The 16,543-nt window shown below is 36.3% G+C and overlaps 1 protein-coding gene across 2 annotated transcripts; it reads right to left on the reverse strand.

The window, feature by feature from the left end:
* Positions 1-504: 504 nt before the first annotated feature.
* Positions 505-16,059, reverse strand: LOC105949966 (Tetratricopeptide repeat (TPR)-like superfamily protein). 2 transcript variants are annotated; one of them, XM_012973278.2, is made up of 28 exons: positions 15,674-16,059; positions 15,483-15,574; positions 13,406-13,505; positions 13,082-13,186; positions 12,769-12,931; positions 11,519-11,639; positions 11,383-11,445; positions 11,196-11,276; positions 10,991-11,085; positions 10,734-10,884; positions 9,789-9,875; positions 8,893-9,012; positions 8,691-8,819; positions 8,514-8,611; positions 8,299-8,422; positions 7,687-7,794; positions 7,359-7,500; positions 6,455-6,565; positions 6,210-6,276; positions 6,022-6,097; positions 4,801-4,986; positions 4,555-4,665; positions 3,279-3,443; positions 3,038-3,196; positions 2,476-2,709; positions 2,149-2,319; positions 1,558-1,667; positions 505-1,443 (listed from the first exon to the last, which is right to left on the reverse strand). In XM_012973278.2, the coding sequence occupies exons 1-28, from the start codon at positions 15,834-15,836 to the stop codon at positions 894-896; spliced, it is 3,882 nt and encodes a 1,293-aa protein (XP_012828732.2). In that variant the 5' UTR covers positions 15,837-16,059; the 3' UTR covers positions 505-893. The 2 variants fall into 2 exon arrangements, with proteins under 2 accessions (XP_012828732.2, XP_088681100.1); XM_088824974.1 differs by having other exon boundaries at positions 13,082-13,175; positions 15,674-15,972.
* Between the last annotated feature and the right edge of the window lie 484 nt (positions 16,060-16,543).

A 16,543-nucleotide genomic window follows, 5' to 3' on the forward strand; every position in this document is an offset into this window, starting at 1 on the left:
TCGCCCAAATGCAGCTTGCACGCCCAACTTTTTTTAGAGAAATAAAGTGTTTTTTGTTATAAACCGCAAATAGCAATTTTCAAACCGCAAATAGCAATTCCCTTTTCAAATGGCACTTGTCCACAAGCTATCTATTGAGTATTGACTATGCATTTGTCCAGGTCTTGGTCATAAAAGACTCGATCAATAATAAATATCTCGGTCCCCTAAAAAATACGAAAATTAAGTAGCATGTGGGATAGTTGCGAAACGGGCACGACGAAGAAATCGATATGAATAAAACAATAACAATGAAACTTCTCCCTAATCGTACATGCATATGGCGTAATATTAGAACACCTAGACTCGTGTTATCACATCTCTATACACGTTTTTTTCACAGTAAATGAAATTATCTACCATGTTTTCGGAATCCGAATGAGGACGCCAAAAATGAACGGGACTGTAAAATCAAAAGCTGAAACTAGATAACGGCATGAAGTATTTGAAAGAAAAAGGAAATACTTGAAGGAACGTCGAAATCCAATAAATGACAAGTGTCGAAATCCAATAACAGCAACAAATTCTTGCTTCGACAAAAAACCAAATTGGTTGTAAGCAAAAGGGTGAAATGCTTAGATCTACAGTTACTTATAGAGGTTTCCTAAACAAAACAATCTCTTTTAGTTATTTTGAAAGAAGAGATAACTTCTATCAGAGCCTTTCCAGTTCAAAACCAAATGAATTTTCTCCTCTTTCTCTATTGCAAAAAACATAATACATTGAACAACTGTGATTTACAGGCTGTAAGATGTATAAATTTACTACACACAATTTCCAATTCCAGAGTTGAGAGGAAATATATATATATATATATATATATATATATATATATATATAACTCAAATCTCACCTCATTCTTTTTGCAGCACTGTGATATGATAAGAATGACCCTTGCACGTGCCAGACGACACTCTTGAGTCATTCTCACGACCTCCTTCATTACCAGACGACAGTACCAGATTCCAATGCAACGAGTAGTTCGACAAATCAAATGTACCTGGAGAAAACACGGAGATCTGGAGTGGAACTTCAATGGAAGTCAATGGCTTGAGGTTGACTCGAGTTGAACTCGATCCTGACCAAATGAAAGGCGAAACACTCTCAGTCGGAAGGGCCTTGACGACTCGAGTTCCTGTAACATCAGGTGATGTCACTTTAGCCTCGCTCGGATTAGATGTGTGATGCCAGCCGACTTCATCTCCTGAACCTGAAGCGCCAGGGTTGACCAAGTTGACCGAAGGTGTGGAATCGAAGGTGCTGATGCGGACTGATACAGCATCTTCTGAGTTGTTGTAAATGGTCATACTCAGATTTATTTCACAGAAAGCAGCTGCAGCAAAGTCATGACTAACTGACCGGGGGCCATCCATTAACCACCAGATTGGGCTGTTACTCGCAATTCTGTAAGATAAACATAAGCAAATAAATAATCAACAAGTACCAATGTTAAAAGAGGTAAATATGCAAAACCTTGTTAGTTTACAGCAAGAAGTTATGCTAATGAGGGAAACTAGCCTGCAATGGCAGGTATGGTGAGAGAAAACTTCTGTGGTTCTTGGTAGCCCAGCACTGCTGTCACTCCATGACTTGGATATCAGGATGAAATCGACGGTGCTTCCATGGCCCTAATACATTTGAAAGATATAAAAGGTACTGATAAAAATAAAATTAACTTATTGATATCAAGTTAGATATATAGTAGAAGTCAAATGATTTACATAAGTTGACAAAATCCGAAATCCACAAATTGGAATGATCCTTTTCTCTTCTCTAAACAATCTCATAGCATAATCTTAACCCTGAACTCCTAATCTTAAAGAAACAAAAACTGACGGCATACTATTTCAGTTGTCCACTTTTGTCCAGCATGGAAATTAGAAGTTAAAAAACATCCATGCGTAGCCGTCCCATCAAGCCACTCCACTGGGTGTGGAAATAGTAAATACTTCCAGATACGGCAAGTCAACTTTTATTTACATATCATCTATTTATTTCCAAGCTTTAAAAGTTAATTCGGGGTTTAAAAAATAAAGATGACAGAAACCAAGCAATAAATATCAACTGTAAACAGTTTCAGGTTATAGAACAAAGCAAGATGTAACAAACCTGTTTGTGCCTTTCTTGATGTACTCTTTCTTGATGGTGAAAAAGATTGAGAGGAGGAATGGATGCATCAAACAGTCCAGTGGAATCACTATCTAGAAGACTCACATCTGCCCTTCCTGACGTGGCAAGAGAAGATATATTGTCCTCAGTACTTCCTCGAGTTCTGTGATTCTGAAGCCCAAAGTCATTTAATCAGAAAAACCAAAGAAAACTACTTCAATTGAAGGTGCAAAGGTGTGACAAATAAGAGTAGATGAAGAAATGGTGAAGAATAGTAGTGAAGCACATAATAATTAACTCCATAAAAATATCTTGCGGAGGCATTACCTTTAGCTTGAAAAAGTATGACAGAGCCTGACCAGCCATCAGAAATTTCAAAGGCATGACAGAATCTATTGGTTGGAGTAATGCAAGCTCCCACTGGTCTCCAACACATGATAATTGATGAACCTGGAAACTCTCGGAAGCGGTCTTGTTGATAACATCCATCCGGACAAGGAACTCTTGCAATCTGGAAGGAGATCGGCTGGTTTGAAATGACACTTCTAGAGATGGCAATACCTAGTTTAATGGGATAAACAAATTGAAATTTTAGGCGAATATTATTTTTCGGATGCATGTATCATTTAGAGGCACAATTTCAATTTGCCACCATGACATAACACTTCAAATATATGCCGCGATACTAATTGAAGACCACCTATTCCAGCAATGTCGATTTGAGGATTGACAAAATATTAAGATAAATAACAACTTAAGTGAACATAAAGTGATAAAAAATGTTGCATGAAAAACACATACAGTTTGAGACGATCAGGCATTTTTTTTTACCAGTTAAGTAGTTGAACTGACAATCAAACAACAATTAACATCACATAACTCTACTTACCTCCAGATTGTAATGCATGCGTAAAGTTCGATATGTTATGACTGATGAACCATCTTCCATTTCATAGTAAATAGTTATATAAAGTGAAATGCTTCCGGAAGCAGCAGCCCTGAACCAAAGGGGCCATCTAAGTGGCGCTTCACAAGAACTTGCTACAGTCTGTAGGCAGAAAAGGAAACAAATAATTAGGGTCAAATTTGCTGACTAGATACAGTGTAAAGCATAAGTGAAGCATATTGACCTCGGGGAACACAAATACACTATTTGCTGCTTTGCCATCGTCCACTTGGCTGCAACTTTGTGATGAACTTGCCTGCTTTTCAAGGCAAGAAGGAAATTCCGAGTTCATAACTTCCTGAGCTGCAACATTAAGAAATCTAGGATGACTGATCCTCATCTTCAAATTCTGCAAACAGAGATTACGGGTGATAACATGAATCAAGCTGATATTCCTTGCATTTAATTTTTCTGCGGCATCATCATATGGAAAACATAAAGCAGGATATAAAAAAATGTCAACCTTATCCTCTCCATGTTAGTGATGGAGGGTGGAATTTAAATAATTAGCAGAAACCATATCATCTAGGAAAAATATTATGCATTGATGTCAGAACATGCAGATCCTTCAATAGAATGAGAAGGAACAACGAGTAAACTTATAATCAACAAGATACTAAGGCATGATTTGGGTAAGTACCAAGAGCAAAGAATCATTTTCTAAGAAACTCTTGAATTCTACTGGTTTTAAGGCCTCAAAACATTATTCAACTACAAAATTCATAACAAAGTTCACTTCTGAGAATCTGCTACTAGACACTATTTCAATTGAAGTTGCTTATTTGGTCATACCACACAGCAAACACATGGTAATAACTTGTAGAAATAGAATGATCCACATCGCCAAACCAAATCATTGTAAATACTTTTTGACATTCACATCAGTTTACAAAACTTTTGAAGATTATTACATTCTGCATAATTTCACCAATAAGTCAGAGAGATGACTGAAGTGGTGAAATAACTAATAGCAATTACATGGAGGAAGGTTTTATAAGTTGAGTCCAATTCTAAACACTCAACCATCATTCCCAATTGTCATACGACAACCGAAAAACAGTAGATGAAAATTATCCTTTGTCAGGGAAAAAGATATAAATAAATCACATAATTCAGCTTCATCACATGTTCCACTTATCAGTGTTTGGTACGGTTTGATGAGATAGTACGAAAAGAAAACATCATTACACGATAGCATAGAACAAAAGGATGACACAACAATAACATGTTGTGTTTACAGCCACCAACTAGACCAGATGGATAGTTATTAGGTCCGATAGAACTTTCCAAGTGAAGGAAATCAATCCTAATGCAACTCTGAACTAAACAAGATTACCCAACCATTTCTCTTAAGCAAATCCAACCATCTCTCTTAAGCAAAACGGTATTCTGATGGTTCTACATGCAGCGGCTTGTTGACAAGAATATAACAGAGGACCAGGATTAAGAGAGAAAAGTACCTTCACAGATATTTTAGATGGATTTCTCAACTCTAAGGTAAGACGGCGGAGATCTCCAGCACACACTGTCGTAGGTAAGTCGTGAATGACGCCCTCGAGCCTGGGTAGACTCTGGAAATTGAGCAAGTTGTAGGCAGAAACATATATTTTTTATCAATAGACAATCAAATCCAGTTTAAGAGGATCATACCTATACTACTACAGAAGTAGCAAAACAAAAATCATTTCAAGAAAAGCAAGAAGTACCTTTATCACCAAGAACTGCAGGTTATCTTTCACCGACTGTTTTGGTTTCCTTTTCCCTTTAGCAACTTTCTTTCTGACAATATCTGACTGGAAGTTACAAACTCCAACCACTGAACCTGAGAGTTTCCACCTAACGCCAACTATTTTTAGGCTGCCTTCTATTTTTGGAGTGACTGTTAGTTGAACCTGAAGAGAAAGGAAGCAAAAAGGGAGAACTTTCAGAATGCTAGAAACAATAAGTGCATCATAAAAACAATGAGAACGCATTGTTAATTGAGAAGAATGTTTTCTGTTATGAATTATTAAAGAAGTACTAAATATTGTTATTTGTTAGGTTAATGTTCTAACCTATTAATTATTATAGAAGTACTGAATTATGTTTCCCTGTTATCACTTCTTCTAGGAACTATGTATGTGGACTTAATGCAACATAAATAGACTTCAGGAAGTAGAAGCCAAATGTTAGTGCGGTTGACAAATCCAAGGAGAAAACTTACCCAACAATTTTTTTTAATATTACATTTGCTAAAATGAGGAGTAAAATAAAAGTAGACTGATAAATCATGAGTAAGCTCAAGAATTAAAAACATTAAAATGAATAACACTGAAAGTTGTCAAGCAACAAATGGGACAGGCCATTACAAAATGCAACCCTAGACATTCAATCTATTAAAAATTGACTTCGATCAGTCTTAACTCTTAAGGCATTCATCTATAGAAGGAAAAATTAAATCATGAATGGAGTGTTTTTTGAAGTCCACTAGTTTTATAAAACAAATATGCTCTGTAATATATTCCTCCTTCTCAAGTCGTCATCACACCAACAGTATAAGAAAGATAATGAGAGTTCAGAGTTCCTAGATAAACTGAAAAAAAAATTAGACTAGCAAAAATATACACCTAAACTACACCCTAAAGAATAATGGCCAAGACATCTCCTACTTCCCAGTTTATGGGAAGACTTCCTTCCCTCACCGAAAGACATCTTTCAATCATTCATATTTGATAAAGGAAGAAAAGATGTTTTTGAGATTGCTTTATAAATCTCTTGCAGTTATAATCAGTATACACAATGCCTGTTTCCGCAGTGTGCCTGCTTGTTAAGGGTGCCAAATGCAAATACAAGCAGTCCTTTAACCTTTATTGTACTATACGCCCTATATGGTTCTTGCACTGCAGTGGAAATGGAAATTGGAACCACAATAAGGATGTAAAGCTCACCAAAATAGTTTCACCACCTCGCATTGAAATGTCAACTTCTGATAAAGTAAACAAAGATGTCTCTAAGCTGAAATCCCTACATTGAGCGAGTAAATGCTATCAGCAATCATCAAGTACATGGTGCAGGAAACATCAAATCAGAAAAGCACTATAACATGAACTATATCTATAAAGCTTCATGAACATACCCACTAACTGATACAGCAGTCCTCAATTCCTCGTTATTCTGATAATCAATCAAATGCCCATTTGCATCTGAATTGCATAAAACAAGTTATGGTTCTATCAGTATCATTTTATTTCAAGAAAAGGACTTAAACTGAAAGTTAATTTCAAAAAAGCAAATCAAAGAATATGGTTAAGGTATATCAACTGCATGTTTATTAAAAGTACATTGATCAACTAAAATATAAACTGAAAAACAGGAATGTACCTGATTCGGTATCATCATATTCTGCTGAATGCTTGCATATTAGGGAGACATTTGAGATAGATATAGGAATCTGAAGAGGATTTTTTAAGCTAATATCCACCTTGATTGCCTCTGCAACATCATGAAAGAGTCACGTGTGTCGGAAAGCACCAAAAGGGATATTGATAACATAGGAATCTCTGATATTTCAGTTCGTTTATCTCATGTTGCAATAGAACATACTGAATATCAATTTTGACCAATAAAAACTGTTTTTGTGTTCAGAGCAGAAAACTAAATGTTCAGTACATCTTATAAAAGCACTCGTAATTCAAAAGGTGGATAACAGCCTCCTAAATAAGGGCTACTGGTGAATGGGGAAAAAATGGAAGACCCCTTTCTCGTAATGATTCCGTAGGGAGGAGGAGCTTCCTCTTTTCCTCTACAACCCTGCTCCTTAACCCCAAAGCAGTGCCATTCTCTTTGCCCTCAATCATCAGGTAACATCATTTCCTTAAGGAAAATATTATGCAGATGCTATCTTCATTTCAGACGTGTACAAGTTTCTAAAATTCATACAAGGCATCAGGAACTCATGTACACACCTAAACCAAGCTATTCTAATTTTCTCCTGGAGGAATTGAAAAAATATGGTGGCTAGGAAAGTTGGAACAGTCTATTTCTTGTAAATGTAACTCATAGTTATGTTCATTATAGACAGGACTTAATCTGATGTTATGTATGTTTTGTCATATTTTGTCAACTTACAACTTGCCAGAAAAAAAGATTTATTAGAACCAGCTTAGAGATGTCAACCAATCCCAATAATTATGTCAACATTGGCCCCATGGTTAGGGGAAATGGCACGGGAAATCGCTGATACATCAAATAACTTCCCAACTAGAATGTAACAACACCTTCATACCTCCAGCAACACAAACATTTGATTCTTTGTACTTCTTTGGTAAAACTTTTGGTTGCGACTCCAGCCAGTTAGTCTTCATAACCGAATGTGATGGAATTATGTCCTCCTCCAAAGATTGCCACAAACTTTCTTTAGCACTGGCCTGAAAGACAGTAAATAGGAATTGGGAGTTTAAATAAACATCATGTTTCGGAGCAGAAACAAATAGAAATTTTTCCATTATGTAAATGGCTATAGTTCATAATATGATTGTAGATTTAGTATCCTCTCACATTAAATTAGTGCATGACCAATTGGCAATTAGAGTTGGAATTGCGAAAAAACTTACAGCTGTAGGAGAGGCATAAGTACGGTGATCTTCGAAAACAACTTTCATTAGAGGAAAATTAATCACAGGTAACTGAAGCCTCATAACCTCAAATGTTTTCCCTGTTTCCTACATCATCAATTACCAAAGTTGGAGTTAGTGACATTTGACCTAAATTAAATCTAATGTGAAGTTGAAACATATGTAACGCCTACGCCTCTACAGCATACCGAGAAAAAAGATAACCAGACAACATGCACATTAAAAAAAAATTGATATATCTTTTTAATCCATACAGTTTTTACGCGATACTGAAACCACATGAAAGCACCGGAGGCATTAGCAAATTAAGAAACCAAATATGGATGTCAGTATTACAACTGGGAGGAACCAAAAAGCTACTCATCCTGTTCACAAGGGTGAGTAGGAAGGACAAAATGCAAAACTTCAATTAGGAGATTAATGTCAGCATTAGTTGCAGGAGCAAAGAGTAAATTTTGTAACTGAACGTGCACACTTGCATTTGAGACTTTGATAGCTTTTCCACATCCAGATTACATGAAAAGGAAAAGCTAGAAAACAAACATAAAAAAGCGTATAGTTTAAGACAAACACAAGAAATCAGCCAGCAACCTCAATAATTCGGAAGAACTCCCTCAGAAACAACTCTTGGGTGGCCTTGGATTGATGACCACAGGCCAGGACCTCTAACACATGTTTAATACCTTCATCAGACATTCCAAGAAATGCATACCACCTGAAATATTCTTGAACTTAGTAACATATAGTTCAATATTCAACGCTATAAAACTTATGAAAAAGATTAAAGAGTCTCCCAAAGAATTTACTTTCCAATATGGAAATGGACATGATCGCTGATATGGTTCCAAGTTGTGCCTTTGAAGACAGAAAGAGCACTTCTGTACGTTCTGATTGCATGTTTTATCTAAAGAAAAGAAAGACAGGAACTTCCTTAGATCACAGCATTATGAGACTAGATTAGATAGTTCGCTAAGAATCATTACTTGATCGCATTTCATGTAGAGATCGCCAGAAAGAACGATATGAAATCCATACTTCCGCAACATGGTTGGTGTAGAAAACAAGAAGCAGTATGATGCTTGCTCAAGCATCACCGCAGAATGCAGGGATTCCTAAGAATGATATGTTTCAGATAATAGTAAGACGATTTCCTATCAGATCAATTTTCATAGTTCTGGGCATTACCTCACCAGAGATACGACAATAGACACCTGCAGCGTCTTTGAACTGATCCCTAGCCTTCAACATTTCAGCCCACCAGATGCCACAACGTGTGGCATTCCACCCGCCAGATGACCCCATTTTCTGAAGTTAAATGGATTATGCAAAAATCAACAGTTAATTGCTGGTCAGACAAAATAAACATCTATCTGTTCGAAATTCTTCTGGATTAAGTTTTCCATCACAGATAATAAGATATAAATGTTTCAGAAGACTTAGTTGCAAGAAGAGTTAACACTTAAACAGTTAAGTGGTCAAAAGAAAAAATATATATATTTTCCCTGGGTAAAATAAACAGACTGCTTATGCTAAAGCCACTTGGACGCAGCATCACATACTCATATTCGACACCAGTCTCAAATTCAAATATTTCCAACTTCACCATCCGTCTGTTCACTTCCCCACCATTTACTCTGCAGTTAACGCCTGAATTACTAAGAACTACTACACTTGGTATTTTTGTGTTATAATTCAGAAGGGCTTTCCTTATCAACATCAAATGAAGGAAGTGCTGAAAAGGAAGATGGTTGAGGGCTTTGATATTCCGTTGTAGCATACATGGATCTTTCAACTCTGATGAAGATTGGTGCTCGATTTCAATTTTTTGCCTTTCTACCTCATTTTACTTTATCGTGTAATATAGTATAGTGATAACCACCATTTCTGAATATCAATAAATGTACTATTTATTATGTGGCTTACTGCAACGTATGGTCACAACAAACAAAATCCTTTCTAGACATGTACATACATGAATATGCATAAGAATAGTATTCCCTTCGAAAATATCTTATTCTTCTTTTGGTGAAAAATAAATTCCAGGCTCGGCTAGAGGGAGGGAGGGTTAACTTTATCATTACCAAATAAGTCGTAAATGCATTTTCCATGCAGTACTCAGAATCTTTTCTCGACTGATCCAGCATAAAATAAGCCAGTCCCATCATCTCCTGCAAAAACAGCCAAAACCCTAGTCAAAAGATACTACAAGTACAAAAAATTACTCATTTTCAGAAGTTAGCGAAAAAAGTACAGCACATAAGTATCTCATGTTGGCAGCCATGGCCAAAAATAAGCATGTTTCTGGAATTTTGTGGAACAAACTAGTTAAATTTCTCTCTCTATTGAGCAAGTCTGAACTTTATCACTTAACGACAAGTTATTTGGAAGAAAAGGAAAGAATGAATGCCACTAAGAAAAATAATTCCAGATTTGAAATACAGAACAGGGCAAACAAAGAGTAGGTCAATTAAAGTAAGATAAAAGAACTTATGTGATACCTATGAATTTTTCAATAAAGAAGTCCAATTATTATCAGTTCCTCGTATTTAGGGTGGTATTAGGTCAAGGGTATAGTTCCCATTGAGGTCAGTTGTAAGCCATTTATATTTCAATAACGAGTAGGTCAATTAAAGTACGATACAAGAACTTATCTAATACCCATCAGTTCCTAACCGCGAAGGCAATGCCCTAGTGGTATTTGGGTGGGGAGCCTAGTATTAGGTCAAGGGTTCAATTGGCTTTGGGATAGGGCTTTATTTACTTTAGATTTATTATATTCACCCATGTGCAATTGAGAAGATGGTATTTAGTGATGAAACTCTTCGTACAATCTTTAAAACATCTAAAAAATGTAACTTCTTCATGCCATGTTATGTGACGAGCAATACTCCATGCATGCAAGAGATAGGGAATAAACTGTGCTAATTATACAAGGCAACAAAACCAAACTAGAAAAAACTTTGTAGTCGTTGCGGAGACAGCAACTAACTGAAGAAAGAGATAAAGAAACGAGGGACGGGATGAACCTGAACACCAGCATAATATTTCCATGCTTTATCAAGCTTGTAATCCGTAGAAATAAGTCGATAGTTTGACAATGCAAGTTCATAATCTCGTAACATGAAAGCATAGTCCCCCAAAACTCGTATCTGAGATTCTGTGGAGCTAAAAGTGTACCTTCAGCAGTTCTTAAGCAAGCCAAGTTAGATAGAGCAAGGGAAAATCAAGAAAACAATTATACAATATGCAGCAATATTACACATTAATAAAATCTCAAACATACGTTGACCCATCGGGATTCTCCGGTGTGTCTTCTTTCCCCTTCCTCCACCATAAGTTTTTTATCTGGTTTCTAAAACCCTTCCTTGTCGCTGAAACCTGGTCGATATACACCAGATTGAATCATAACAAGAAGGAAGATAACACTAATACGATATCCAACCAAACAAGTTAAGAGTGCAAAGCATCTCATTATGAGATAAATATACCTGCTGATTAAGTACACGAATCTTCAGCTCCATATGAGGAATGATATGTTTGGACGAAAGATCGTGCATTGTATTTCTTAACTGTGAAGTTTAAGATGATCCATATCATGTCAAAGATTTAAAAAAGAAAGGAAAAAAAATAGAACAGGGTTCATGTAAAGCTTTTTGTTATGGCCTTGAAGAATACCTCTTCTATATCATCCACATTAAGGAAACAACCGAACTGCTTGTTCCTTGAAGTGCCATTTTTCTGGAAGAAAGAGAAGTAAACACAAAGCTCAAAAGATGAAAGGACAAATGTCAATTCTCAGAATAAGCCTTACGTAAGATGCCCATGGACTTTCTTGATGTTCTTCTGCACCATCTGCAGAAGAATTTATACACAACAAACGACAATCATTTGCACCAAATGCATTCCTCATCTCTGACAGAATTCCAGTAGCCCTGCAAAAATTGAACAAATAATAATTAGCAGATGATACTCGTCAGCTGCTAAAACCACTGAAACATCAAAGACCAAAGCATCCTTGTTCTTTTGTTATTTTCTCTTTTGTCACAACTCCATCTCTTTTAGAACTCCCTTTGTATGTTCTTGACCAGAACACCATTAACTGCCAGCATAACTAGTTCTCCATGAATAAATATTCACGTTTGAATTGCAAAATGGCTTAGATTAATAGAGTAACATATCTATCTTAACAGTCTTTTATCATACATACAGCTAAAGTTATCCAGTCATTATCACTATCAGTTTTCAAGTAATGGTATATTAAGCAAGTAAAATGGATACATGGAAAACAAAAAAAACTCATTTCTTCACATATCTACAAAAATGAAAGCATTCACGCGCCGATAGAATATAGCTAGAACAATGAACTACTGTTGAGAAAAACGAATCTGAGTGACAAACAGAAAGATAATAGATGACCAATAATCATATCATGTGACAGTTAAAGAGCAATAAACCAGTTAAGATAATAAATTTTCATTTCCAATCGACAATAAGTTAATATAGGACAAAGATGATCAATATGATTGAATATACTCCAGATAACTAATGCCTGAATTTTAGCAAGTCCAAATTAAGTTTGCTTTGTTAAATGTCCTAGTTCTCCTAATCCATTTTTATCCATATTTACTTCCGTTGGTCTTCAGTGCATAATTTGCGTCAGTACACGAGGGAAAGTACATTCCAGATATACTCCAATACCCCATCAAATGAGCAAGTATGTCCTATACTAATTTATAGTTAGCCAACATTATAAGAAAAAAAAAAGCGTCAGCAGTAGTGTTCTAAAGAATTGACCCAGCTACAAAGTCAAAGATGCAAGATAAGTCTTAACATTTCCAGCTACCCTCACCCCTTTAAAAATCCTCATTTACATTTATAGTGCAAAGTATGCCTACATATAGACACATCTATACATTTATCTAAGAACATTAGTTAGTGATTAACCATCTTTGACTAAATCACATTCAATGCAGCATGTTGATCTATGTAAAAATATCAATAAATGTTAAGTAGTCTGGGGGACAAAAATATAAGCCTAAGGAGAAGCAGGTAGCAATATACTTTTCCACCAGGCCATCTTGATTATCATGTATCAACAAGAAATACTTCAGAATCTTTGGATCCATAGCACCATCGTTAAGTAGAGACGGTAACTGGTTCGCATTGAATAGGTCAACAAATTTGTCGATTGGATCTTTATCCTTTGAAGACACAGCAACAAGACCTATTTATGTAGATGCAAAAAGCAGAAAGATAAGCATCATTTAAAGACCTCCCAGCTCATTTTTTAACAGAGCATATTCGAAACAAAAATGGGATAGGTTACCACCGGTGAACAACTAATCTGTCTACAAATACAAAGTGACAAACTTACAAGCCACAGGGTGATCAAAAGCTTCATGTTCTGAAAAGGAGACAGCATCTACCAGCTCTTTGTTAAAATCTTGAAACCAAGATGGCACAAATTCCTGCTCAGATGCTTCACAAAGACAATGATAGTCCCTCATTCAAAATTCATAACCGATATTTCGAATATAGAATGCAAGGTCTTAACTTCATAAGATCAAATAATTCTATCATTCCAGGACCTAAGATTTAAATAACATTTGAACATCATATATAACTAAGTAAAACAAGGTAACATCATTTAGAAGCATATCAACGTAAAGCATTAATGATAGAGTGATTTACAGCTTACTCGCTATTAAAGATTGAATGTCTGGTGGATCTGAAGACAGCTTAGAAATATCTCTGTCTCCTGCATGCGTGATAACTTGTTTTAACCTCTCCTTTGCAGCCTGAATGCACAGTAACAAGGTTCAGAGGAAAGGTAACAAGCATCAGAATGATCTTAAGTCACCAACACCTCCAACCCATAATGACTACCAAGTGATAGTAGCGATCTCTTTTGTAATTTAACATGAAAACCAGAAAAATCATGTTTGGTGCCTACAATATGGTGTTAGTAGCCCACATACCTCCAAATCAAACAGAAGCAGCTACAACCTGAAGGTTTATTAAATTTTTAATTTACAGAAATACCTATTACATACCTACTCAAATGCTAGAATTGGTAGGTAGAAGATGGCTCACCCAAAAAATAACAACAATTAGCTATCACTATCTATTCAAGAATATTAGATGGTTCCTCATACAAAAAGTTCACGTGCAAAATTTACAGATACCACTTGATAGTTTGATAACCAGGATATATAATGCTAGACTGAGAAAGTTCCCCTTCAATTCAGTTTCATTGCTTCAAAGAACGCTGAGTAAGAAATTCAACAAACATAAAGAGATATAAACCTAACCCTACCAATCCAACCTAACTGAGTCCCTCGCTATCCATATAATATGATATAAACATGCTTTTAGAAATGTTTGACCCCTTTTTTTGTTGGTGTTTTGATAATTTAGTAAGAAATGTACATTTCCACGAATCAAATGCACTCACAGGGAAAACATGATGACACTGCCAATGATACAACTCTCTTCACCTCTAAATGTATTTCACACAGGAAAAAACACTCTCAGCAATGCAAGTGTTAGCACTTTATAGCCAAAGCCCTTCAAATCCCTCTGGGTGCTTGTGTTGTAGGGCACTTTATAAGGACAATTTAAATATATATATTTTTATATATATAAACCCATTTTGGCAAGAATTTTTAGGATTCAAAACAACCTCACCTTCAGAATTGACATTATGTGATTAAACCCATTTTGGCAAGAGTTGTAGTTCCTGAATCAAATATCTTTCGTACTACAGCATAATCCAATACTTTGTTTCCAAATATCTTCCTACTTATCATTAATCCAAGTCTACGTGCATTTACAGATTACTTTGTGATGATTTACAAATACATTTAACCCCCAATTCAATCTCTCCTTTTTCTAGTTAAATTTATTTAAACAAGTGAGCAGGCATTACTGTAACTCCATCAAATTTAAGCAATAGGGGCAGCTGTATACTATCTACAAGTGAGGGACCCTGTTTTCTTTACAACAAGTCTTTTAGGGACAAAACTGACATTCAAAGGAAAAATGTTCATTGATATGACTATATACATGTTGAGGCTGCATACCATGAAAAAGAGCTGTCTTGTGAATCCTAAAACTAAATTAAGAGTTATCCCGTAAATCCTAAAACTGCATACCATCAAAAGTGCTATCCTAATATCCCCCTCAATGATGTAATGTGTAATAAGACATACGTGCATTTGAGCCTCCTTGAAAGTTCCAAATTTTAATATTGAGACTTGGCAAAAATGTCCTTGTACTTACTAATATTTTTTTGTCAAAATCAAAGAGGATAGATACAATACAATTAAAGGTGAAAGTTCTCCAGAATTAGCATCGGGGAAGCAGCATTGAGACCTCGTATCCCAAAATTGGTCACCACAACTGTGATTTCCACGGCTAATATGTAAGCTGTTCAGCAATATTCACTAGCTTAGTTCCATAATCATGGTACCAGAAAACTTATACTTCATTTTCAAATCATTCCACAAAAGTAGGGGTTCTCACCAGAGCCCTCTGTAAAATATTTCCAACTTGAATTAATGCCTACCCAACTCACTCTGGCTGGATGTCATACTGTTACATTGTAATGGATGATATGTGCCATAGCATGTACAGTCACGAAGAGAGTTCAGATATTTACACACTCATATAATAGAATAAAACTCACATGTCTGTATTACAGTTTAGTTTGTCGTCACAATTACAACCTAGCGTCCAACACAAAGCAGAACCGAAATACACCTCAGAAAATGTACCTCGATATTCGGCTGCCGAATTTCCGAAGCATAAAACAATCTCAATTTAAATCTTCTCAATCTGTAGGGCTGATCAGCTGTCCTCACAGGCACTGAAAATCAATAGAGACGAAATGAATTAGGAAAAACGAAAAAACCCCAACCACCTAAGTAGCACCAAAACATGGTGCGGTGAGTTTTACAGGCTGTACCGTCAATATTGTTGAAATTGCAGTACGGAGTCAGCATTTCAATCAGGGATAGTCCATTTTTCCGGCAGGACTCCTCGACGAGCGGCGTACGGAGGACCATGACCGCCGGCGTGATCTCGTCCAATAGCATCCTTCCGAGCTTCGTGTTTGCCGGATCCGCCATTCCTTCTCGGTATTGGAACCCCGGTCGGTAGATAGAGCGCCTCTCACAGATGAAAGGAATGGAGATACAGATTCGCAAGGTTCGCTCGGTTGAGTTGACTCGCTTGCTATTCGATATGGAGAATTTAGATCTTCACAGGGAAGACTCTGCAAATCGCCCGTCTTACTGGTCAAGGCCCAAATATAAATGGGCCTTATGGTCAAATATTAATGAGGTCCAAATTACTGTAAGGGTGCATTTGGATGGAGGGATTTGGGAGAGGGATTTCAAATCCATAATAACAAATCCCTCGGACTTGTTTTGGATTGAGGGATTTGGAGATGGATTTCAAATCCCCACCCCTCCTTTTTAGTTGATTTTGGAGCAATAGTGATGGATTTCAAATGACTCCAAAATTGGAGTCATTTCAAATCCATTCCCCAAATCAAATCCCTTCCCAAATCCCTCCATCCAAATGGACCCTAATAGTTTCGGAAGAAATTGTTTTTATTATTTTAATTTAATATTTTCTTTTTTCCCAAATGAGAAAAAAATAATGATAATCATACATGTGTCATGTGTGCAGGGTGGTAAACGAGCCGAGCCGGCTCGACACAGGCTCGCTCTCGAGCTCGAGCTCGAACCCAATTTTAATTGTTCGACAGCCAAGGGCGGATATAGGGGCGGTCAAGTATGCCATGGACCACCCTAAAAATTGTAAAGAAGTT

Source organism: Erythranthe guttata, chromosome 10, assembly GCF_056151865.1.
Source record: "Erythranthe guttata isolate IM_541 chromosome 10, IM_541, whole genome shotgun sequence".
Lineage (NCBI taxonomy): Eukaryota > Viridiplantae > Streptophyta > Magnoliopsida > Lamiales > Phrymaceae > Erythranthe > Erythranthe guttata.